At 38.8% G+C, this 27,579-nt stretch overlaps 1 protein-coding gene across 1 annotated transcript in view; it reads right to left on the bottom strand.

The window, feature by feature from the left end:
* The window catches only part of Slc4a5 (solute carrier family 4 member 5), a 135,393-nt gene that overhangs the window by 91,368 nt on the left and 16,446 nt on the right, over nt 1-27,579 (bottom strand). Inside the window, exons 3-4 of the mRNA XM_074050025.1 lie at nt 16,935-17,012; nt 9,845-10,036 (exon numbers count right to left, since the gene is read on the bottom strand). Coding sequence (XP_073906126.1) covers nt 9,845-10,036; nt 16,935-17,010 — 268 coding nt within the window. The 5' untranslated portion in view covers nt 17,011-17,012. The remainder of the gene's footprint in view (nt 1-9,844; nt 10,037-16,934; nt 17,013-27,579) is intronic.

Consider the following 27,579-nt stretch of genomic DNA (forward strand, 5'->3'; position numbering starts at 1 on the left):
CAAATCCCAGCACTCTGGAGAAGAAGGCAGGAGGATCTTGAGTTCAAGGCCAGTCTGTGCTATATAGCAATACTCTGTCTCCAAAAAAAAGAAAGATCAAAGAAAGAAAGGAAAGAAGGAAGAAAACTACAAAGAGATATTATTTTATACCTGTTAGAATGACTATTATCAAAAAGACAAGAAATAAGTATTGAAATGGGCATGATGGAGCACACCTATAATCCCAGATACTTTGGAGGTGAAGATCAGGAAGATCATTTGAGGCCAGCCCAGGCAAAAAGTTAGCAAGATTCCATCTCAATAAAGTAAGTCAGGTGTGGTGGCTCACACTTGTAATTCCAGATACTTGGGAGGCATAGGTAAGAGGATCATGGGTCCAAGATGGCCCCCCCAAAAAATGTGAGACCCTATCTGAAAAGTAACTAAAGCAAAAAGGGCTGGAGGTGTGACTCAAGTGGTAAAGTGCTTGCCTACCAAGTCCATGGACCTGAGTTCATATGTCAATCCCACCCTAGGTACATATCAAAAAGAACTGATATCAGGATCTCAGAGATATCTGCCCTCCCATGTTCATTGCAGTGATGTTCATAACAGCCAAGACATGGAAACAACCTAAGTATCTGTTGATGAATGAACAGATAAAGAAAATGTGATAAACATAGACATAAAGGAAGCCTTAGAAAAAGGAAATCCTATCATTTGTAACAACATGGATGAACCTAAAGGATTTTATGCTAAGACAAAAAAGTCAGAAAGACAAATTCTGTATTATTTCACTTATTTGTAGTATCTAAAAAAGTTAAACTCATAGAACATTGGTTACCAAGGATTGAGTGGGGGAGATGGGAAGATGTTGATCAAAGATCAACACCTAGGTCCTAGGCATCTAGATGACAGTCTGGTGGCAATGTACTGTATTATATATACTTGAAATTTGCTAAGAGAGATCTTGTATTCACACACACACACATACAGTAACTGTAAAGTGATGAATGTTAACTAACTTGATTAAGAATCATTGTACAAAATTTATACATACATAAACAATCACATTGTGTATCTTAACTATATACAATTTTACTTGTCAACTATATCCCAATAAAGCTTGGGGAGAAAGAAATGTATAAAATTTCCCTTTTTTAAATTCTCCCAGCCATCTTCTTAAGCTAATCTTTACTTATCACTTAAGTAAGTTCCCTAGACGGGCTACCAGGTGCAGTGGCACACACCAATTTATACTTACCAGTTTGTGGGCCTATCTTTCCCAAGTACAAGAGGTTTCTCCTAGGTTTATATGTGTTTGAGGAAGTGTCAAATTTCTTTAGAATGGTGGTTCTTTAATTAGGTGCACTGCAGAGCCTAACAGAAAAGTATAGAAACCCGGGCCCCAAACCATGTCTAATGCATCAGGCAGCTGGCATGTGTATTTCAAAACCATCTAGGTGGTTAGGGCATATATGAAAAGTATCCTTGTTGGTCTCTCTGAAAGGAATAAAATTGAATTACCTGGCATTCGCTTCAACTTTATAGTCAGGATTATTAATACTTCTCATTTAGTTACAAACTTCTAATGAAAGAAAACATACAGACTTTTATCTTTCTAACCTGGCTTACTTCACTAACATCATGTCTTCCAATTGCATCCTTTTATCTTCAAACCACATGGTGTCATCCTTCCTTATGGCTGAGTAAAACTCCATTATATATTTCATTTTTTCTTGATCCATTCATCAGTTGTAGGGCATCTGGGTTGTTTCCATAGCTTGGCTATTGTGAATAGTACTGCAATAAACACTGGCATACAAGTGTCTCTACTGTATCCTGACTTATGTTCCTTTGGATATATGTCCAGGAGTAGTATCACTGGATTATATGGCAGTTCTTTTTTTGTTTTGTTTTTTGCAGTACTGGGGCTTGAACTCTAGGCCTATACCTTGAGCCATTCCACCAGCCCTTTTTTGTGAAGGGTTTTTTCAAGATAGGGTTTTTTCAAGATAGGATCTCTCGAACTATTTGCCTGGGCTAGTTTCGAACCAAGATCCTCCTGATCTCTGCCTCCTGAGTAGCTAGGATTACAGGCATGAGCCACTGGTGCCTGGCACACAGTTCTATCTATAGCTTTTTGAAGAATCTCCATACTGCTTTCCATAATGGTTGTACTAATTTTTATCCCCACCAACAGTGTATAAGGGTTTCTGTTTCATTACATCCTTGCCAGTATTTGTTATTGTCTTTGCCCTTGAATATGGCCATTCTAACTGGAGTGAGATGACATTTTAGTGTAGTTTTGATTTGCATCTCTTTTATAGCCAGGGAAGTTGAACAATTTTTCATGTATTTATTGGCCATTTGTGCTTATTCCTTTGAGAAATCCTTATTTAATTCATGTACCTATTTCTTCATTGGGATGTTGATTCTTTGGGGGTTGAGTTTTTTGAGTTCCCTGTGGATCCTGGATATTAGACCCTTATGGGATGAATAGCTGGCAAAGATTTTCTCCCATTCTTTGGGCAGTCTTTTAAGTCTAGTGACTGTTTCTTTTGCTGTGCAGAAGCTTTTTTAGGGCCACATGTTTTCTCTCGTATGTGGAAGGTAGATCAAAAGGACAAACATATAAATAAAAACAAACATGATCATATACAAATTCATATGTAGAACATGTTTGTAATAGTGGAACTCCTCTATGGAACTCAGAGAAGGAGGGAAAGGAAAACAGTGATAGAGCATCAACAATATCATTAAATAACATCTGTGAAGGTAGAGGATATAACGATTTATATTCAAAAGCTATTGAAAAATGGGAGGGAGGGGGTAAGGGAAAGTAACGGAAAGGGTTGAATGGACCAAAGTAAAGTATACTCATAGCAGGGATACATTGAGAAACCCCTTTGAACACTTAGATATTAATAATGAAAGATAGGACTAAAGTTGGTATGGTAGGGGGAAGGTACTTCTAGGAGGGTGCAGGGTGAATGAAGGAGATTAAGGTGAGGGCACGTGGTTGATGAACTTCATATATATATACATGAAATAGAACAATGAAACTTCTTGGAGTTGCCTGAAGTGGGGCTGGGGGGCGGGGCCAAGGGGGAGAGATGGTGGGGGCAATCTAACCAATGTACAATATAAGCTTATTTGAAATTGTCACAATGAATCCCCCCATACAATGAATATATATTCTAATAAAAAACTTTACTTCTAATGAGTTATCATTGGCAGAGTGCTTTCACAGCAATAAAGCCTCTACTTACATATTGTCTAGTCAGATACTTGCTATTATTCTTCTCTAAATCATTCATTTGCACTGATGCTCAGGTCCAGTTACACCTTCCCACTCTTCCCCACCCAGATCCCCGCATTCTGCAGGATCCCCCTCTCCATTGAAGTTGGTGCTGTACATGGGCTATGTGGCCAAGCCAGCTGGATCCCTGCCTAGGCTGTCTGGATGGATTCACAGAAAAGACAGGATGGTCAGAGTGTAAAAACACACCTGGTCAGAAAAAAGGGGGCAGGGAGATTCTAGCAATCATCCAGGTGATGCAGGTAAAATTACTCTGGCACTGTTTTTGTTCTCTCTTTCACAAGGCATTGGCACTGGCCATGTGATGTGGCAGGATCAGTGTTTATATCTGTGGCAAATATCTGACATCTGTTTTGCTTGGAAGAAGTGAATGACTGGAGATTGAGCCTTCTACCACCCCAGGGAGAATGACAAGAACAAACTCGGTTCCCATGGGCTACAAAAAAATAAAATAAAATCACTGTAGCTATTTACTTTAGCTCTCTGAAACCAGCATGTCAGGAACTGGGGTCTAAAACACAGTATTAGGGAGAGGTGAGCTCTACTTGAATATTTAAATTTTGTGTTTTTGTTTTGATGATTTTCCCCCTGATTGAATTCAGGGCCTCATGCTTGCCAGGCAAGCACTTTACCACTTGAGCCTTGTTCCCAGTCCTTTTATTTTTAGTTTGTTTTTCAGATAGGGTCTTAGGCTAACTTTGCCCAGGTTAGCTTTGGAATATGGTTGTTCTACCTGTGCCTCCTGAATAGCTTGAATCACAGGCATGTGCCCATGCCTGGTGATGACAATTTTTAAAAGATTTATTTCACTAGATATAAAATTAAAACTTTCCTTTAGTGATAGTACATATTTGGAAGACATTTTTATAACATGAAAACCCTAATTAGTTAAGATCTTATTTCTCAAACTGGGATATGTGGCTCTCTGGAATTCTGTAAATGTATGACTTTATTTCCATGGATCAATAAGAAATTATTTTCCCTTTAAAAGGGGTCCTTAATTTACTTCAGCTTGGGAGACATGGCCTTATATTTCCTCCTTCCCAGTCTCTCCCACATTCCACAGCCATGTCAGGGACAAGTCAGTGATGAAAATGGTATGTGTGCAGGTCATGGAGTAAAGGTACCCAATGTAATAAAGATCCAAAGGATTCTACACACTCTCTCCTTTGGTTTCCAGTTAAAAACAGCGTCCTCTTAACTGAACCAGAAACCACCAAAGCAACCAAAGCTGCACTGTATTCATAACCACTCCAGTAATGTGTCCTCCCATGAGCAGACAGCACCAATTCTAAAGGGTTTTCCTCTTCTCTGGTTGAGAAGATAACCAGCACATTCAATTTTCAGTGGGTGACCTTATCCCCAAATATAGGGGACACATTAATATATGTGAGGGATCCAGAACCCACATGCCAAGCTGGAGGTCTGCCCACCAGACTTGCTTTCTTCTTGGTCTGTAATGTTCCTACCCTGAACATGTAGATGTCTGTGTCTGTTCATTTGTAAATGTGCATATGTTTGTGTGTGTGCATGCATATTTTTGTTAGAGCCCATCTCTAACAATGGACTCTGCAAGAGGGCTACCCATTACTTCATTTCCCACATAAACACATTGACTCTGGAAAAGCCACAGCCCCTGATAGAGTTGGTGCCAGTGAAGAAATTGTACACGGCTCTGCAGGGTTATGAGTGGCTCTGGTGGCCTTCAGAAAGCAATGTATCATGCTTCCTACTGAGACAATACAATGTAGCCACTGATCACACTTCTTTAAAGGTGTGGATGGTAAAATAAACTCATTTTTCCATGCTCTAGACAGTGAAACTACCTTGTAGAAACCAATTAAATACTATTTTAGGCAAATTTAAGATATGCCAAGGGTGAAAGTATGTCCCCAGGAACATTAGTAAAGCAAGAAAGAATAAAATGTCACAGCTGTTGTCTAAAGATTCCAGTCCTTTTTATATCTCTGAAGATTGATGATTTTCTTTCTATAGGAAGAAACAAAATACTGACTTTTAATTAGCCCACTCCTGATTTCCTCAGGAACAGAAGGTCTGGGGGCTGTTGGAGACCACGCAGTGTAATGAATATCAGAACTTGTGGTCAGGAGTTGGGCACTCTGGGTCTGAGTACTGTCTCAGAACCCCAGCCTTCCCCCTTGCATCCAAATTTCAACTTGACTCTGAGTCTTTCTTTTTAATGAGCACACCATCCCTCTCCTCTCTAAGTCCGCAGCAAGTGGCACCCAATGTGGGGCTTAAGCAATGTGGGGTGTGAAGACAGGGACCTGAAGAGATTTGTGGTAATCATAAGTAATAAGGTGTGTATACTCCACCTTATAGAATCACAACTATAGGTGTGAAGATAATGTGGTATTGATATTAAAGGCTGGGTAACAATGGGGCAGAATTTGTCTAGTATTAATCATTATGTTTTCCCTTCTAAAGTGTCTTTTTAATCAATTTAGAAAGTAACACATATGTACATGGAAGCAATACTAGGAATCTCCCTATATAGCTATCCTCACCTCAACTAGCAAAAACCCCTGGTCCTCCTTATTAATGTTTATACTCTCTCTTCAACAAAATTAGAGATAAGGGTAAAACAGTTTCTGCTTGAAAGTGAGGGGGTGGGGAGGAGAGGAAGGGGGTGGGGGAAAGGGAGGGGGTGGGGGGGGAAAGAGGAGTAATGACTCAATCATTGTATGCACATATGAATAAATGAAAATAAATAAATAAATAAAGTGTCCTTTAAAGCAATCTGGAGCCTCTATAAGTTCTGATCAGATCAAAGAGCTTTTTGACTGTATTCTCAAATATTGCCCATGGTTTCTGGAGGAGGGGATATTAGACATTGAAGTTTGGGAATGTATTGGTAAAATATTACAAAAGGAGCACAGAGAGGGTACTCATATTCCAGTGCAGATACTTTCTATGTGGTCACTGGTAAAAAAGAGTGCTTGAGCCATTTCAGGAAAATGGAAGTAAAAAGCAAACTGTGGCTCTGCTACCTACTCCTCCACAAGAATGGAAAGAAACTAACCCCTTTAAAAAGGAACCTGATGTATATTTAGTGAAAAAAACTAAAACAAAAGAGTTGACTCCTGTCCAAAAGGCTTAAAATAAATATTTAAAAATGTTTGATTTCACAGATCCATGTGATTTAATGTTATCTACAATTACAGAACAAGCTGACGGGGAAATTCAAAGAGTTCATCAGATGTTTGATTTAAAAACTTTTCATGCCCTCAGAGATAGTGTGAAGGAGAACAGGGTTCAGGTTCTGTTTACATTAACTATTTTGGAGGCTTTAAATAATGTGTGGGTACCTCCTTGGGATTGGCATCAGATAGCCAAAGTGACTTTATCAGGAGGTCTCTATTTACAATGGAAAACAGCTTTTGGAGATTTTGCACAGGAAACTACCAGCCTTAATGCTCAAAACAATGTGGCTATCACCTTTGAAATGTTAACAGGGACCGGTGCTTTCTCAACCTTACAGGCACAATTGACTTATAACCCTCAGGCTTATGAACTGTTCTCCCTATGTGTGTGTAGCGCATGGCAAACTTTATCAGAACCTGGAAAGCCTAATAAATCTTTTCTAAAATGCTTTCAACGACCTTCTGAGGCTTTTGCTGATTTTTTAGATTGCTTAACTAAAGCTGTACACTGACAGGTTGTTCACAAAAAACTGCTGATGTGCTCATTAAACAATTGGCGTATGAGAATGCTAAAACAGACTGTAAAAAGGCATTAGTGCCAATAAAAGAGACAGGATCTGTATCAGAATTTATTCGGATATGTCAATTTGTAGGGATGCAAGAACATCAACAAGGAGTTTTTGCTGTTACATTAAAGCAGGCTTTGCACCCTAGTAATGATGGTTGTTTTAAGTGTGGAAAAAGAGGACACATACAAAGAGAAGGCAAATTTAGTCACACTCAAACATCTTCACCTAGTTATGGATACTTTGCTTCCTGGGTCCCCTAATCCTCGTGGGCTTGGCCCTATGCTTTGGCCCTTGCATCCTTAACAGCCTAAACTATTTTGTCTCCTCTCATCTGGAGTCAAACTACAGATGGTCTTGCAGTCTCACCTATACTACAGCAGACCCTTAGACAACCCCTTGGGTTTGGATCCCTGACTCCTGCTTGGGCTCTTCTTTGCCCCCTCTCAGCAGTAATTAGCTAAAGACTGAATCTGGACGCCCCATCTCCCTAACAGCAGTTAGGGGCTCCAACCCAAAAGGGGATTTGTAGCAGTTTCTATGACATAAATCAAACTTACATCACCCAGGAATGCAGAAACTCTGCATACTAAAGAGCAGCAGAGAAACCACACATACAAGAAGAAGCAGGGACAACAAAAGCCCTCTTGTGTCCAACTTGGACCTATAGGACTACCCCCCCACACACTTCCTCCCTTTGTGTTAAAATAGCTATAAGTAGCCACATCAATCCTCGAAGTCTCTCATAAAACAATTTCCAAACCTTACTAGACAAAAAATAAGATTTATTATCCAATCCTGTCCTTCTTGTCAATTGCTACCTACTTCTGCTCCTACAGAAGTACATCCACAAGGATTGCATGCCAACCAGATTTGGTAAATGAATGTCACACATATAAAAGGTTTTGGCAGATTGGGATCCTTTCATGTTACAGTAGATACCTTTTCTCATACAATGTGGGCTATTTGTCAAACAGGTAAAGCAAGCCATCATGTAAAGCAGCATTGTTTAGAATGCTTTGCTATTTGGGGGATATCACATACTATTAAAACAGACAATGCTCCTGCTTACACAGGAAAATGTTTTCATCAGTTGTGTGCTATTTGGGATATTCAACACATTACAGGGATACCTTCTAATCCTCAAGGTCAGGCAATTGTGGAATGTATGAATGGTGTACTTCAAGAGACAATTGTTAAAACAAAAAAGGGGAATAGACATGGAATCCCCACGTTCTCAATCACATATAGCTTAACTAACCTTAAATTTTTTCACATTTTTGGATAACGGCTATGTGCCTTTTAAACAGCATTCTCAACAAACTGTACTATTGCCCAAAACATTGCCTTTAGTTATGTGGAGATACTCTAAATTGGGCCAATGGAAAGGTCCAGACAAATTATTAACATGGGGGCATGGATACTGGTTGTATTCAAGAATCTGATATCCTAGATCGTGTTTGAGTTCCAGGAAGAAATATAAAACCATACAATGGATGGAGAGATAACCAACCTACACTAGATGACGACCCAGGCTTAGCCCAGCAATGCTTCACCCAGGTCTCTGATGAACTTTTCAAAGGGGTCCCCAATTGGGGCTGTCTTGTGGCCTTCTTCATCTTTGGGGCTGCCCTGTGTGCTGAGAGCATCAACAAAGAGATGAAAGCACTGGTAGGACAAGTGCAGGAGTGGATGGTGGCCTACTTGGAGACATGCCCAGCTGACTGGATCCACAGCATTGGGGGCTAGGTGGAGTTCAAAGCTCTGTACTTTGAACCCTTTTAAATATTTTTAAATGCATGTATTTAGCCTACTTGGAACTATCATTATAATTGTATGCTTACTTTGGTGGTGTTGACTTCTGGGTAAAGCTTTATGCTTACTTTGTTACAAAAACAAAAAGGGGAACATGTTGGAGGCCATGCAGCGTAATGAGTATCAGAAGTTCATGAACTTGTGGCTAGATTATGTGGAAGACTGAGTTTCTGGTCATGGGATGTGATACTGAAGACAGTGTCCTCCCAGCATTGTTCTAAGAACCATGAATGCCTTGCACACATGATTGTTCTTACATTCAATAGTGCTACATGATGTTTTGCAGAGCACAGAAGTTTAAAAATATATCCTGTTTTGCCCAGAAGTTAAGTATTAAACCACATATGCTTCATGATCAATAGCTATGCACAGCAACTCAATAAATACTGAGGGAGTTGGGCACTCTGGGTCTGAGTCCTGTCTCAGAACCCCAGCCTTCCCCCTTGCATCCAAATTTCAACTTGACTTTGAGTCTTACTTCTTAATGTGCACACCATCCCTCTTCTTTCTAAGTCAATGGCAGGGGGCCTTTGTTGTTCTGAAGTGTCTCGACAATGCAGGGTGACTAAATTCTGCCCCATTCTTTTAAGCTCAGGGAGGAAAAAGAGAGGAAGTATGTAATAAATAAGGTTTTCAGTTTAGTGAGCACAGCACTTCATGCCAAACACTTATGTCTATTATTGGTTCTTAGGGCAGTGGCCATACAACCTTTAGGAATTTAGAAATGAGGGAAATAATTCTGAGAATTAAATTGTGAAATCCACACAGAATGGGTCAGAGTTGAGGTTTCAAAGTCAGCAGAGAGACAGAGGATTTCAGGCTGACCCTAAATGTCCATGAACAGGGAGGCTGGTCAGCAAAGGAAGCACAGCAGAGATCATGCTCAGAGGCAAGGCCGAGCCTTGTGGACCATTACCCACATTACCCAGAGACCCTCTCTGCTGGTCTGGACCCACCAGCAGGATGGCTCCCCTGAATGTGCCCCTCAGGGAACTCACGAGTCCTGCTGATAAGATCCATGCTGCTGCCCTGGCTGCTGCTCCTTCTCCCTGGGCCAGCCAGTTCCTGCTGCGGCTTTTCTGGTCGCAGACCCCAGTGGACTTTTTGCAGGCCTGAAATATGTCCCTTCTGGTCACTTTTTCTTTGAGAGTAACTGGAGATTGGAAGCCCAATATGGATGGAAGGGCAGTCTGTGAACACAGCACAAGACAGGAGGAGGCAGAGTTGCTAAGCATTGGCATTTCTCCATATCTACCAGGTACAAAGAGTTGGGGGCCACAGAAGTAAAGGAAGACATGGGATCCACTACATGGACCAAAGTTCCAAGGTTTGGGTTTGACAAGATTCCATTTTTGAACCAATTCAGCTATTGCTGGAAGGGATACCGTCAGTGCTAGAGTTAGAATTCTGTTAGAACTGAGCAGAGCTCACATCTCCCCATCCTTACTTATCTACAGCACTGATGACCAGATACAGCTTTGACACATCGTCCAGGATTGAGTCCCTCAGAGGGTCACGGATGTAGTCCAAAATGCTGAGTTCCCTCTTTGGCTATTATGGGAAAGCCATATGCATTTTATTTGAACACCATTTTTGCTAACAACCAGGGACTATGTGGACTACTTACCAAAAAAGTGTTTATCAGAAAAGGCTGTTATTAAGGGATTCTCAAAGCCAGCTTTGTAAACTAAAATTTTCAAGAACTCTAATTCAGAATTTCACCAAGAACTCTGACTGCTATGTAATTCTGGGTAACACATAAAGTCCCCAGCAGGTCTGCACACAGAGACAGCTGGGATTACTTACTTTTTTAGGAAGCACATTCTGTTTAACGTAAGTGCTATATTGAGTTCAATAACTGTTAGATAATTAATAAAATTACAGTACAGTTTCAGATTTACAGAATAATTAGGCAAAGAGTACAGAGTTCCTTCTACTTCTATCTTTACCCACTAACACCATCACTTTCACCGCCAGTTTTCCTTATTATTAACATTTTGCATTAATGTGGTACATTTGTTACAATTAATGAACAAATATTGATACATGATTAACTATAGTCTATGTTTACATTAAGGTTTACTCTGTCTATTATATAGATACTTCTATGAATTTTGACAAATGAACAAAAGGACGTATTCTATTATATAGAATGATTACCCTAAAAATCCTGTTTCACCTATTCACCCTCCATCCTCCAATTCCCTTTTACTATCTTTATAATTTCACCTTTTCCAAAATGTCACATAATTGGAGTCATACAGTATATGGCCTTTCACAAGTATCTTTCACAAAAAGAAATTTTAATTCTAATTGAGTCTTACTTTTCCATATTTTTTCTTTTATGCATTGTGCTCTTGGTGTTGTATCTGAAAACTCAGTGCTAAACCTAAGGTCACCTAGATTTTTTCTCATGTTATCTTCTAGAAATTTTATGGTTTTACATTTTAGGCTTAAGCTCCACTTTTTTTTTTTTTTTGACAGTACTGGGGTTTGAGCTCAGGGCTTCACACTTGCTAGGCAAGAGCTTTATCACTTGAGACACTCTGCCAGCCCTAAGTTCCACTTAGGATTAACTTTTTGATAGGTATAAGTGTTGTGTATAGACTCATTTTTTAAAATATGAGGGGCTCCAGCTCTCTTGCTGGGGTCCCCCTCTGCAGGGCTTCTTCCAGATAATAAATCTTGTGCTGGAGTTGAGCTGTCTTCCCACCTAAAATAAATAAATAAAAAATAAATAAAAATATGGATGCCCAGTTCCAGCACTATTTGTTGAAAAGACCATCCTTCTTCCATTAAATTGCCTTTGTTTCTTTGTCAAAGATAAGTTAATTATATTTTTGTGGGTCTATTTCTATGATCAATTTGTCTATTCTTTTGCCAGTACCACACTGCCTAGGCTACTGTGCTTTATAACAGGTCTTTAAGTTAAATAGTGTCAGTTCTCTTTGTTTTTCTTCAATATTGTGTTGGCTCTTCTGGGTTGTTTGCCATTCCATACAAACTTTAGAATCAACTTGTCAGTATCCCAAATAATAACTTGCTGGGACTTTGATTGATACCAACTTTGGAAAACTGACACCTTAACAATATTAAATCTCCCTGTCCACAAGCATGAAATATCTCTCCATTAAAGATCTTTGACTTCTTTCACCAGTTTTATAGTTTTTCTCATACAGATTCTGTATATATTTTGTTAGATTTTCAACTAAGTTTTTTTATTCTAATGGAAATGTGTTTTAAATTTCAAATTCCATTTCCTTGTACATAGGAAAGCAATTGACTTTGTATATTAACTTTATATTCTGTGACGTTGCTATAATCACTTAGTAGTTCAAAGAGTTTTTTGGTTGATTTTTTGGAGTTTTCTATGCACACAGACATGTCATCTGTGAACAAACACAGTTTCATTTCTTCCTTCCCCTCCTATATACATTTATTTCCTTTTCTTATCATATTGCATTAGCTAGAATTTCCAATATGGCACTGAAAAGGGGTAGTGAAGAGAAATATCCTTGCCTTGTTTCTGATCTTACTGGGAAAGCTACAAGTTTCTCATCATTAAGTATGATGTGAACTATTCAGGTTTTTGTGAATTTTTTTTACATCAAGTGTTCCTAGTTTTGTGAGATTTTTTAAATTATGAATAGATGCCGAATTTTGTAAATGCTTTTACTGTATCTATTATTGACATTATTGTATGATTTTCTTCTTTAACCTGTTGATGTGATTACATTAGCTCATTTCCAAATATTGAACCTGTTTTGCATAGCTGAGACAAACCCCACTTGGTCCTGGTGTATAATTATTTTTTATCATATTGGATTTTGTCTGATATTTTATTTTTTCATCTATATTCATGAGAGATATTGGTCTGTTAAGAGATGGCTCAAGCAGTAGAGCATCTGCTTAGCAAATGCAAGGTCCTGAGTTCAAACGCCAGAACCACCAAGAAAAAAAAACAGAGAGATGTTGGTCTGTGGCTTTTTTTTTTTTTCTCATAATGGCTTTATTTCATTTTATTATTGGGTTAATGCTGGTCTCACGGAAAAGAGTTACAAAGTGGTTCCTCTGCTTCTATCTCTGGAAGAGATTTTAAAGAATTATATCATTTTTTTTCCTCAATATTTGGTATGGTTCACTAGTAAAACTATCCGGGCCTGGTACATTCTTTTTTGGAAAGTTGTTATTTATTTAATAGGAATGTCTTTCCAGATTACCTATTTTTCCTATGTGAGTTTTGGTACTTGTGTCTTTTAAGGAATTAACTTATTTCATCAAAGTTATCAAATTTGTATACTTAGTATTCATAGTATTCCTTCATTATTCTTTTAATGTCTTCTGGATCAGAATGGTAGTGTAAGTCTCCTCTCCTTACCTCCTCTCCCTTGGCTAAGCCTGGAAGAAATTTATCAACTTCATTAATCTTTTCAAAAACTCAACTTCAGTTTTATTCATTTTCCTATTGCTTCTTATTTTCAATTTCATTGAATTCTCTAATTTTTATAATTTTTTCGTCTTGCTTTAAGATAATTTTTGAACTTTTTTCTATTTCCTGAGATCAAAACTTAGACTGTTGATTTTAGATCTTTTTTCTTTCTAATATATATATTCAATGCTATAAATTTCCCTCTAAGCACTGCTTTCACTGCATCCCACAAATTTTGATAAGTTGAATACTCATTTTCACTTAGTCCACAATATTTTAAATTTTTCCTTGAGACTTTTTTGACACGTGTTATTTAGAAGTATATTATTTACCCTCCCAGTGTTTATCCTGCTTGGTGTTCTCTGAACTTTCTCAGAGATTACGGCTTGGTTTCTGTCTTTAATTTTGGAAAACATTCAGCCGTTATTAGCTTCAAATGTTTCTTTTGTTCCTTTCTCTTTTTCTTCTTCTTCTGATATTTCCATTATATGTATGTTTTACTTTTGTAATTGTCCCACGGTATTTTTAAATTTTATTCCATTCTTTTCTTTTTTCATTTCCTTTATCTTTGGTTTGGAAAATTTCTATTTACCTATCTTCAATATCACTTGTTCTTTTCTTGACCATGCCCAATCTATTAATAAGCCCATTAAAGGTATTCTTCGTTTCTGTTACAGGATTTTTGATATCTAGCATTTATTTTCATTTTTATTAGAGTCTCTGCTTATATTACACATCTGCTTTTGCACATTGTTCACCTTTTCCATTAGCACTCTAAGCATATTACTCATTGTTATTTTAAATTCCTTGTTTGATAATTCAAAAAGAAACAAAAATATAAAGGTCCAAAAGAGGAATGTAGCTTTTGTATTCAGCATGTGGATGATTCAAATTAGAGCCTCAATATCACAAAATTACAAATTAAAGATGTTGTTGGTACAAATAGGAATTGGGGTAGGTTAGCTAAGCCTACCTAGTGTGAGGTTTTATGTTTCTGTGGCTAGGGGTTATGTTGTGTTTACTATTTGCTATATCAGTAAAGTGTTAGAAGCTTCAGTTTCTCCTAGTGTCCTTATTACTACATCATCTGTTCTCTTCAGACTTCCCTAGAAACACCTTCTTAAATAGAGTCTGAGCTCTGTGTTTTTTTCAACTATTATCTACAGTTATTATTGTTGAAGTGCTAGTAAGGTATGGGGGGAAGAAGCATTCAATAATCTTTAATTATAGGTCTTTTGCCTTCTAACAAACTGTGACTTTCAAAGTGCTTTCCCCCACACACATACACATACTTAGTGAGACAGGAAGGCTATCAGGGGCTAGAGTTGATAATTTCTTTTCCACCAAATTGGACTAGGATCTAGCAAAGTTTTTTTTCCTTGCTGCATAGATCTTTGTTGTGGATAATACTCTGGGCATATTTCAACATGGTTACTTACTTTTCCCTTCCTCCTGGCCAAATGTGAGAATATTTTTCACTGCCCTTCAGTGAGAGAATTGGGTAGGGCTTCTGAATGTAAAATTCACGAAAGTGTAAGAGTTCCTTATGCTTATACTGTGTCCTTAGGATTTTTTAAACTCTAACACTAGTCCACATTCAGCCTTCAGCAATTTGTTGAAGTTGCTATGTAAGTGCTCCTATCAGTTACTGGCTCCAGCAGCTTCTGCTGCAGATAACTTGATGTGTATTCTCTGAAGTTGCCTGTCTCTCCTATTATTGGGATGGTGTTTTGCCCGTGGCCTCAATTCTTTGATGCATCTAAGAAAAGTGATTTTCAGCAATTTTGTTGTGAGGGTGGGAGTGAAGATTTTTAAGCTCTTTACATGTCCAAGTAGAAAATGGAAATCTTGATGACCATTTTTTAATTGTTACTACTATATATTTTATACAGTTCTGGTAGTTTAGCTTCAGACAGACCCCTTGCTTGTCATAGATTTGTTAGTTAATTCTATGATAGTATCAGAATGATTGGACTTCCTTCTTCTCTGTCCTCCCCAGTATAATGTGACTTCCCTTATTACACATTTTATTTTATTATTTTACTTTATTTTTGGTGCTGGGAGTTGAATCCAGAGCCTTGCTCATGCTGAGCACGCACTCTACCACTGAGCTATACTTCCATCTCCTACAATATATTTCTTTAGCTACAATTCTAAGACACAGAGAGAAGCATTTAGAAGTAGCTCTACTCTAAGAGCTTAGCAAATTTGAGTCTTCCAATGTCAAATTCCTATTCTCTGCTCTCAAAACCAGGAATGTAAATGAGAACCAGCAGGTCAATCAGAAAGACCTTTACCCAAGACCCAGCTGCCATGGATGCTTCCTGGATTGTCCTTCACTTGCTCTGTGGCCATAGGCATCCTACTTCTCTGGTACTTAGTATCGATCATCCGTAACATGAGAATGAAAACTCTTTTTCTACTGGCTTGGCAAGGTTTTTGAGAAGATAGAATGGGATAATCCATGGGAACATGATTATGAAAATTGTAATTACAGGACTATACACATGAAGAACATGTTTATTAAAGAACACAGAGGAGATATCTATTTTACTTTCTGCTCCAGATCTAACTTGCCTCATCCTTGCCTTACTCCTATGGTAATCATCAGAGTATGGCTGTTTAGATGGTGAACTATAGGGAGACACTTGCCCTCCCCAACCCCAAATTCTCCTTCTTGGCTCTGCAGGTCCTCTCCTCTCACTGTCAACATCTAGAGAGTTTGGCTCTGGACACATGCCAAGCTCTTCTAGGAAATCCTCACTGCATTCTTCTTGATCTATCAACAGCCCCCAAGTAGCCCTACACATTTCCCAGCTCAGCAAGCATCCAGCTTGGCAGCAAGGCTAGCACTTCCTTTCAAGTGGGGTAATGGCAGGGGCTGCAGGCCATCTGGTTGCCTCTTCTTAAGTCCTGCCACTGCTTCTCTGTAAAAGTGTTCTTCAACTCACAATGAGTTATGCCCAAATTCATCATAAATTGAAAATATCATAAGTTGACAATGCATTTAATGTATTAACCTTCAAAGCATCCTCACCTAGCAACATGGTACAGTAGAGCCCATCACTGATTTCCCTCAGGATTGCCTGGGTGATTCAGAGTTGTGGCTTGCCACCACTGCCTAGGTCATGAGAAAGTATTATTGCTAGCCAAAGAAAAGATCAAAATTCAAAGCATGGTTTCTACTGAATGCCTCTCTTTTTACATCATCATAAAATCAGAAAATCACATCAAAACATTTTTAAGTCAGGGACCATGTTTGTATATAACAGATTTAGAGCCTCTGAGTCAGCAGTTCTATAAAACAGAAATATCCTCTCAATCCCCTCTTGTACTGGTTTTAATTGAGCTGCCATTTTCAGAATCTTCTAAATGTTATTATTTAGCATTAATCATTGTTTACAAAATTAGATGAGCTTCTGTTGGAGAAGTTACACCTTAACCCACATAGACAAAGTTCTAGGTTCCTGTCTCCTGCCCAGCTGCATGGTCCTTTAAAGACATGGTTAAGTGTTGGTTCCCCCCAGTTTCAAAAAGTTGCTGTGGTAAATCAAGGAAAGGGACCACCTCTTCAGTTTCCAGCTGGAAGTGCTGTTATAAAGACACCCAAAGAATTCTCAAACCCTGGCATTTGCAGCAAGTTTTCAAAGTCTCTTTACCTTGATCTGGATGTCGCCTCCTATAGCTTGTGGGGTTCAGCTTTCCTACCCCAGCTTTCTCCTCTTCCACCTTCATGACTATATAATGCAAAAGATGAATATAGGCTTAATGTAACAAAAAAGGGCAAGATTTGAAGAAGAAATGGTTAAATCCATACTCAATGGGAGACCATAATACATGTGAAAAAAATTAAAGCAAAAAAATCAATTATATATAATGTAAGTATATGTAAATAAGTACATATATAAATAATAATATTATACAAACATATTTTTATATATTTCCAACAAGAACGAACTATATCTCTTTTTCAATGGAACACTTATAAAGCACACACAGTAGGTCACAAAAAGCCTCAGTAAGCCAGGTGCTGGGGGCGCACACCTGTAATCCTAACTACTTAGGAGGCTGAGATTAGGAGGTTCACGGTTCAAGGTCAGTCTGGGCAAATAGTTGAGAAGACCCCCATCTCCAAAATAACCAGAGCAAAATAGACTGGAAGTGTGGCTCAAGCAGTAGAGCACCTGCTTTGCAAGTTCAGAGCCCTGAGTTCAAACTCCAGAGTCGCCCCCTAAAAAAGCCTCAGTAAATTTATCATAGTTCTATTGCCTATGTGTGTGCATTTGCACTAAAAAATAGTTTCTAATTATAGGTTTGATAGGAAACCACAATGGAAGTTACAAAATAATTAGAACTCAATATTTACAAATACTACATATTGAAATTTGTGGGATGTAGTGTACTTGGAAAAAGAAAGGAAGGAAGGAAGGAAGGAAAGAAAGAAAGAGAGGGAAAATAAATAAATGTGATAAACATTCAAATAATGAAGACCCCCCCCCAAAAAAAAAAAAACAGAGATAGCCTAACTAAGGTACATTGTAAGCATATATGGATATGATGCAATGAAATCCTTTGTATAACTAATGTATGCTAATAAAAATGTTTTTTAAAAAGTGAAGAGATAAAACTCCCAAAAAGCAGAATATAAATATAAAAGATAAAATATAAATATAAAAGATAAAACCAGAAAATAATGTGTCTCTGAGTCCAAATTCCTTGAGTTTGGACAGGTGAACATATTTCTCACAGGCTCATGCCTATAATTATAGCTACTCATCTAAGCCACTCCGGAGGTGGAGATCAGGAAGATGGTGGTTCTGAGGCAGGACATATAGATGAGGAGACAGGGGAATTCTTATTTATTAAATTAAATATATTTATATTTAAATAAATATATTTAAATATATTTAAATATTTAAATATATTATATTAAAATAAATAACTTTTATTTATTTTAATAAATATTTAAAGAGCCAGACTCACACATTGGAACATGGAAGTAAAGGCTGGAGAGCCAGAGCAGCCAGCACCCTCCCTACTCCTTTTAGATGCTGTTATAGGAACAGGGAAACAAAAGAGCTACCTGCTTCTGCTTTCCTCTTTGAGATTGTTAATAAGCTGCAAGGATCCTTGGATGGATGGAGAATAATCACATCTAGCAAAGCGAAGTTCTAAAGCACAATTATTGTCCTGGTAATTTGGGTAGGCCAGGATGACCCCTTCCCTGTTTTAACAGCCATCTCAGCCACCCAGACCCAAACTAAGCGATGGGAGCCACTATTTTGAGTATTTGCTCTCATTTCCTGCGTGAGCAACAAAAAATGTCTCTCTCTCCCCTCCCCAACTTGTCTATACTTTATCCTGCTATACTAAAATAAATCCTTGCTAAAACTTCCACCTTGTGAGACTCCCTGTTGTGAGACACTTTGAAATGTTTTTCATGTTTGTGGATTTCAAGGACTTGTGGTTTTGTGTGGGAACTGGGAAGCTATGGGAGCCCCTTCATCCGTCCTCCAGTGACAACTTCAGGCCAGCCAGGGCAAAAAGCCTGAGAGACCCCATCACAACCAATAAAAGCTGGGCATGGTGGCATACGCCTGTCATTCTGTGGGAAAACCAGCCAGGAGAAATAGTAAGCCCCCAGACCCTACACTTCAGAGGGTCATTTTTACTTTTTTTTCTTTTTTTCCTTCTACACAGCCAGGTGAACAGGCAAAGCTCTGCCCTCGGGAAATGTAGCTGGGAGATGCAGGGTCCCTGGGATCCAATGGTGTCTGCCTGGCACTCAGGCCTCCTGAGGGTCGCGTTGCAAGGGCAGGCAGCCCATGGGACCCAGTGGCATCCATCTGTCCAATGCATGCTCCCCCCATGGCTTCGGGTTTGTGGAGAACAGGCTGGCCACCTTAAAACTGCAATGCCCTTTCCCTTCTTTCTCCCTCCCTCATGCATTCCCCACCCTGTGCCATGCATGTGGCATGCGAGCCTGTGCTTCACATCTCTGTGCCCAGCATCCTAAAGGCTCGCTCTGCCAAAAATGCACTGTGCAGGGAGTCCTTGCCAGGTTCTCTAACCCCCGGGCCTCAGCCATGGTGGCCCGTCTCCCCAGGCACTCCGGCTGGCTCCTCTCTGCCTATCCCCCACCATAACCTGTTTCATGGCTATGGGCCACCAATGGAGTCATGGAGGGTAAGTGAGCGGTACACCCCACCCAACCTGCCCCAGGCCTTAAACTGTCTTCAGAGGTGCCACTGGGGGGGGGAATGGCTTTGACAGTTCTTGTCTCAGGCAGGAGAAGATTCACTAGAAGTGACAGTAAAGTTTGTTAGGAGAGGAATTTGCTTTCACTAAAGTGAGAAAAATAGAGTTGGGTTTTAAAGTTAAAATATTTACTAAGAAACTCTTAGCTTTGGGTCCTTTTGCCCCTGGGATGATTTTCTGAGTTTGGGTCATTGTCTTGTTAAGAGAGAAACTGAGTAATCTAGTTCCTGCTCTAATTGGTAGAGAATTTTTGTTTGAAGTTCCTAACCTTCGCTCTGTCTAGCTCCTTGGTTTAGGTCTTTGTTTTTTTCAATTCACTTGTGAAAAACCACCCTGCTCCAGACATAATTATTTAGGATGTGATTACTCTTGGGTAGAGAGTGATTAAGCTTTAGGGTAGTGGCTAACTTTTTAACTTCCTATGATAGCCTCTGGGCTCTGGCTACCTGACCTTAAATAGAGATTAGTGGAGTTGAAAAGTTAAATTAAAATGATTTCTTCCTGTGGTCACCACTTCTGCCTACCTGCTGCCTATCAAAGGGACCAGGGTCCTGCCTATCAGTGCCAGCCTGGGAACATCAGCTCAGCCACACCAGAGCCAGCAGGAAGAGCATGGAGGCTGGGAAGCTTGTGGCACCAGCCTAGGCCCCACCAGCAGTGGTAACAGCAACAGCAGCACCCAACGGGAGCCCAGTGATGCTGTCAGGAGTAGCTCAGCCTAGCAGGCCAGAGGGAGCGGCACCAGTGCTGGGCACACACCAAGACCTATCACCCACATGGCCCAGCTCCATGGCCTCCATGCTGCCTCAGCCACTAAAGGTGCCAGCTCTGGTGGCTGCTGTGCATCTGCAGCCTTCTTCCTCTTTCCCCTCTGCCCCACTCCCTTGCCTGACTACCCACCATACCTCTGTTTGCCTAGGAACATGACCCCAACCCTCACCCATGCTCTCCTTGTCTCTATAGCCTGCAGGAATCACAGAAGTGCTCACCCTGAGGTCACATTCCCCTATTCCAGGTCTACCAGACCCAGACACATGCCCCAGGTCTACCAGTAAGCAGCTGGCACCCTTCACTGATGGGATTAATGGAATTATTTGGCAGATTCTAAAGATAGTTTCTAAGTCTCCTTTTTTATTTTCCCTGGTACTGGGGCTTGAACTCAGGGCCTACACCTTGAGCCACTCCACCAGACCTTTTTTGTGAAGGGTTTTTTCGAGATAAGGTCTCGTGGAACTATTTGCCTGGCTTTGAACTGCGATCCTCCTGATCTCTGCCTCCTGAGTTACTAGGATTATAGGTGTGAGCCACTGGCTGCCAGTTCCTAAGTCTCCTTTCTTTAGGGAAGCTAACAAGGAGTTGCCTTCCTAACAAATGTGAGGCTATGAGTTCAAATACCATTTTAGTTTGCTTCAGTTATTTGGTCTTTTCATTAGGATGACTAATTCATATGGACACCTGTCTCTCAGGGGGAGATGTCTTTTATTCTCATAACAATTGCTATTTTGAGCTGGTATGTTACACGTAACATGTCTTTGTGTTCCATTTGAGAGACCATATGGAGAGACCATGTGGTAACAGAAAATGTTGCCATCATGATGAAGACATCACATGTCTACCACCGTCTTGCCACTCCCTAGGGAACAGAAAACTCATGGGTGATGACATCTTGCCATCCTCTAAGAAAAATTATAACTAAATTGTGCTTAAAATTCTCTAAATTAATATAGTTTTTATACATGTCATTTTTAATACATTAATCTGTTAAGGATTGGACCAAGAATAGGGTATTTGTGTTAAAGATCTATTGTAAACTACTTAGGAATCTAGCTGACCTACTAAAAATAATAACAAGAAATTATTTAAGAGTGCACTTTGAATTAATGTGATTGATTTGTGTGTCATTGTGTGTGTTTTCTGTGTATATCTTTGTCTCTTACCAATTGAGGTCACTGAATTTTTACTTTTCTGAGCTCATTTGTGCATGCTTAAACTGACTTTTTTTTGTCATGTCTAGGTCAAAACATCTGTTTGTGTAGATGTCTTTGGGATGGCTCTTAAACTACTTTTATATGGTTAATGTGTAAAAATGTTGTTTAAAAGGTTATCTACAGTTCTAATCCCACCAGGCCTAACTATCCTCTTTCTTCAAACTAAAGATAATTAGGTTAATTGACCCATGTGTTCCTGTAAATTACTATTATTAAAAAAAAGGTAGTTTAATTTTGTTCCTAAGTCTTTTAAGGTATAAGATTGCTAAGAGTTTTATTAAGAATGGTGTTATCTAAAATCAGATTTTTATAAAGGTTGTTTCAAGATACAAATTAAAGTCTTAAGTGTGTATTTAAAAATGGGTTTCTGTTTTATCAAAATAACTGTTGGTGATTTTTGATGCTATAAGCTGATACAAAATTTTACCAAAACCAAACAAAAGTTTACCCTCCAGATAGAATGATAGAACCTTAAGTTTTTAGGAGTCTCCTAAAAGGTGATTAATCCTAGAATACTAAATTATGTGTGTCATTAACTCTTAATGACTGAGCCTGTTATTTTTGGGCTCTACGGGCTGCATACAGTTCAACAACAACCCTGCTGTGTGTCCCAAGCTATTTGGTTAGTTAACAACAGCAGTCTAGAATATGATTTATTGATATCCAATCCATGACTCTCAGTCATTGGGTTTCCTAACTTTATGCTTGTTCCCTTATCTCTGTTTCTGTATCTAATCATTTCAGACATTAATCTTGTTGGTTTATTATTCTTTTTTTTAAAATGTACTTGTTCCCCCAAAAGGATTTTCTATTACTACTTGTACTAATGCTCCAAAACTATACAGTTTTCTTACACTAAGAAACTGTTTCACCATTATTGACTCCTAACTTCCATCAGCCAAGCTTACCTTGGTGCAATTTGGATTTGGTTGTTAATTCTATACTGGTTACAAAAGTTCATATTAAGATGTTTCCCTTTTAGACTTCGTAAAACTAAAAAGCTTCTGCTCAACAAAAGAAATGGTCTCTAAGCTGAAGAGAACACCCACAGAGTGGGAGAAAATATTTGCCAGCTATACATCAGACAAAGGACTGATAACCAGAATATATAGGGAACTTAAAAAACTAAATTCTCCCAAAATTAATGAACCAATAAAGAAATGGGCAAGTGAACTAAACAGAACTTTCTCAAAAGAAGAAATTCAAATGGCCAGAAAACACATGAAAAAATGCTCATCATCCCTAGCAATAAAGGAAATGCAAATTAAAACCACACTAAGATTCCACCTCACCCCTGTTAGAATAGCCATCATTAGCAACACCACCAACAATAGGTGTTGGTGAGGATGTGGGGAAAAAGGAACCCTCTTACACTGCTGGTGGGAATGTAAACTAGTACAACCACTCTGGAAAAAAATTGGAGGCTACTTAAAAATCTAAACATTGATCTACCATATGATACAGCAATACCACTCTTGGGGATATACCCAAAAGACTGTGACACAGGCTACTCCAGAGGCACCTGCACACCCATGTTTATTGTAGCATGTTTATTGTAGCATTGTCAGTAATTTCAAATAACCCCTGTTTTAATGTTCAATTTCATGTCATATACATATATATAATATACATTATATATAATTAAATATACATTATATATGCATATATATATGTGCATATATATATATTGTATGTGTATATATATATATACAATGTTTACCTAGCCAGTGTCAGATAAACCAATTTTATCTGACAAACAGATGATGTCAGGCCTAAATGGCAGACTTTTAGCTTTTGTCATAAAGAGCAGAAGTGTCAAAGACCTTATTAGATAGAATGTACCTTAGATAAAAGAATGTATACACTTCTAACTATATAAATGATTTTATGACATTTAGATAAACATACAAGGCACTAGCAATATTAGAACTATTTAAAAGAATTTTTACTTAGTTTAAACTTAAGTTTCCTTAGTATTACCAAAAAACTACCTTAGGGTTTTTGCATCTGGCAAGAGGCCAATTTAGGCAGGATGCAAAGAACAGTAAATAATTTCAAATGGATTATGTAGAGAGCTTGTCATCTTTTTTTTTTTTTTTTTGGCAGGATCAAAGCACTCCCAGTATTTAAGGATATAGCCAAGTGAATATGTTAGCTTCCCCTGTGCTGGCTGGTGGAAAGACAGAGAGGGAAAGGAAAGGGGAACTTACCCCTTAAGAGAGAGAACCATTCTTACAAGGGTCAGTCTCTCCTTCCCTGCACAAGGGTTCCTGAATGAATTCCCTAGCTGGCTGGTGGAGAAAGATAGGGAAAGAGTGAGATCAGTCCAACATCCTTGAGGTGTTCCTCTTATAGCTGGTAAGTCTCAGTTTCAGGTCCTCTAGAGCTGACTTGCCTAAAAAGACCTCTAGTAGACATCTCTGCATGAACAAGTGGCATGGTACCACGACTTCCTATTGTTCTCCAAAGGGCCAGTCTCTTAACACCCCTCCATGAGGGTTCCTAAAAGGAATGCTGATCCTGAATGCCAACTCAACTATTAGAGCATCAGAAATACTATGCACTGGGCAAAGAGGCTGATACAAAAACAACATGTAAAATGGAAAGATAACAATATAAAGAAAAACAATCTGTTGAGTGTTAAAAGGGAAACATCTTTTTTCTTCTTTTTTTATTATATTCATATGTGCATACAATGTTTGGGTCATTTCTCCCCCCTTCCCCCCATCCCCTCCCTTAACCCCCCACTCCCTCCTTTACCCACCCCTCAACCCCTCGCTACCAGGAAGAAACTATTTTGCCCTTATTGCTAGTTTTGTTGAAGAGAGAATATAAGCAATAATAGGAAGGACCAAGGATTTTTGCTAGTTGAGATAAGGATAGCCTATACAGGGAGTTGACTCGCATTGCTTTCCTGTACATGTGTGTTACCTTCTAAGTTAATTCTTCTCGAACTAACCTTTTCTCTGGTTCCTGGTCCCCTTCTCCTATTGACCTCAGTTGCTTTAAAGGATCTGCTTTAGTTTCTCTGCGTTGAGGGCAACAAATGCTATCTAGTTTTTTGGATGTTTTACCTATCCCCATACCTTCCCTGTGTGTTCTCACTTTATCATGTGATCAAAGTTCAATCCCCTTGTGGGTTTGCCCTTGATCTAATGTCCACATATGAGGGAGAACATACAATTTTTGGTCTTTTGGGCCAGGCTAACCTCACTCAGAATGATATTCTCAAGTTCCATCCATTTACCTGTGAATGATAACATTTCATTCTTCTTCATGGCTGCATGAAATTCCATTGTGTATAAATACCACATTTTCTTAATCCATTCGTCAGTAGTGGGGCATCTTGGCTGTTTCTGTAACTCCTAATCATTGGAAAACTTAGTGTTTTTAATTTAAGCTGTCAACACAGTACTGACAATCACTAATTTGTTACTTTACCTAACCAAAATTCAAGGTTCAAACTGTGAAGATGATACTGGCTCCTTTACATGTTAAGTGTCTTTGTGTTCTACAAGTATATAAGCCTTTTAAAATAGTTAGAAACCTTCTAAAAAAGCACTGTACCAAGCTGGTGTCTTAACTCCTTTTATAAGTTTGTAAGTATGTTCCCAATTATAATAATAGGGGTTCAGTAATACTATACTATTATATTAATTGCTAAACTATTAACCATGGTTACTTTAAGTTTTGTCATTACAGTTCTGATCCTTCAGGAGCATTTACAGGTAAGCCCATGAAAAATGACTGTGACAAGTGCTTAGCTATCAACCAGGACATACATTCTTAAGTAATTTGAGTCATTTTGTATTTTTCTTATAAAAACTTTATAACTGTTTTCTGCTGATACTTTACAGGAATTTAAGAAGTCAATACATCCCTTATGGGACAGATAATTAGATTTAATTAAGCCCAGCCTAAGAGCCATTTTTAAATCAATCTCTTTGTTGCTTAATTTGGCCAAAAATGTCACATTGGCACTGACTTCTGATCTGTTTGATATGTTACTCCCCCTCCTCTGCAGGATAAAATCTGACTTTCTTGAAGAAGCTATGATTTTCCAAGAGAAACTACTCCTGCTCTGGATGACAAAGCTGCCAAATTGGCAAAATCTTCAGAGATGAGTGTTCAGATAAACAGTTTAAGAGGACACAAACCCCAAGTGGTCAGCATCCCCAACTTCTTAGAGGAACAAGTGGTGTTCAGCCACCCAAGACAGATCAAAAGAACTACACAAATGAGGGGACTTCTCCAGATCTAGATGGAGTCAATTATGCCGGACTTCTAAAAGTAACCAAAGCTGAGAGATTTTAAAAACAGGCTCTTATGTATGTGCTCTATTATTTAAGCCTTAGACTTCTGGCAAAAGGCAAACTCATGTCTTTGACCAAAGCCTTCTGTTTAAACAAAGAATATAACTTCCAATGGTGTCTAACTTCTGCTTAGAGACACTGTGAGTCTTCTTTCTGTACAGAACTGACTCATTTTTTTTTATTCATATGTGCATACAAGGCTTGGTTCATTTCTCCCCCCTGCCCCCACCCCCTCCCTTACCACCCACTCCGCCCCCTCCCTCTCCCCCCCCTCAATACCCAGCAGAAACTATTTTGCCCTTATTTCTAATTTTGTTGTAGAGAGAGTATAAGCAATAATAGGAAGGAACAAGGGTTTTTGCTGGTTGAGATAAGGATAGCTATACAGGGAGTTGACTCACATTAATTTCCTGTGCATGTGTGTTACCTTCTAGGTTAATTCTTTTTGATCTAACCTTTTCTCTAGTTCCTAGTCCCCTTCTCCTACTAGCCTCAGTTGCTTTTAAGATATCTGCTTTAGTTTCTCTGCATTGAGGGCAACAAATGCTAGCTAATTTTTTAGGTGTCTTACCTATCCTCACCCCTCCCTTGTGTGCTCTCGCTTTTATCTTGTGATCAAAGTTCAATCCCCTTGTTGTGTTTGCCCTTGATCTAATGTCTGCATATGAGGGAGAACATACGATTTTTGGTCTTTTGGGCCAGGCTAACCTCACTCAGAATGATGTTCTCCAATTCCATCCATTTACCAGCGAATGATAACATTTCGTTCTTCTTCATGGCTGCATAAAATTCCATTGTGTATAGATACCACATTTTCTTAATCCATTCGTCAGTGCTGGGGCATCTTGGCTGTTTCCATAACTTGGCTATTGTGAATAGTGCCGCAATAAACATGGGTGTGCAGGTGCCTCTGGAGTAACAGTCTTTTGGGTATATCCCCAAGAGTGGTATTGCTGGATCAAATGGTAGATCGATGTCCACCTTTCTAAGTAGCCTCCAAATTTTTTTCCAGAGTGGTTGTACTAGTCTACATTCCCACCAACAGTGTAAGAGGGTTCCTTTTTCCCCGCATCCTCGCCAACACCTGTTGGTGGTGGTGTTGCTAATGATGGCTATTCTAACAGGGGTGAGGTGGAATCTTAGCGTGGTTTTAATTTGCATTTCCTTTATTGCTAGAGATGGTGAGCATTTTTTCATGTGTTTTCTGGCCATTTGAATTTCTTCTTTTGAGAAAGTTCTGTTTAGTTCACTTGCCCATTTCTTTATTGGTTCATTAGTTTTGGGAGAATTTAGTTTTTTAACTTCCCTGTATATTCTGGTTATCAGTCCTTTGTCTGATGTATAGTTGGCAAATATTTTCTCCCACTCTGTGGGTGTTCTCTTCAGTTTAGAGACCATTTCTTTTGATGAACAGAAGCTTTTTAGTTTTATGAGGTCCCATTTATCTATGCTATCTCTTAGTTGCTGTGCTGCTGGGGTTTCATTGAAAAAGTTCTTACCTATACCTACTAACTCCAGAGTATTTCCTACTCTTTCTTGTATCAACTTAAGAGTTTGGGGTCTGATATTAAGATCCTTGATCCATTTTGAGTTAATCTTGGTATAGGGTGATATACATGGATCTAGTTTCAGTTTTTTGCAGACTGCTAACCAGTTTTCCCAGCAGTTTTTGTTGAAGAGGCTGCTATTTCTCCATTGTATATTTTTAGCTCCTTTGTCAAAGATAAGTTGCTTATAGTTGTGTG

Source organism: Castor canadensis, chromosome 12 (assembly GCF_047511655.1).
Source record: "Castor canadensis chromosome 12, mCasCan1.hap1v2, whole genome shotgun sequence".
Lineage (NCBI taxonomy): Eukaryota > Metazoa > Chordata > Mammalia > Rodentia > Castoridae > Castor > Castor canadensis.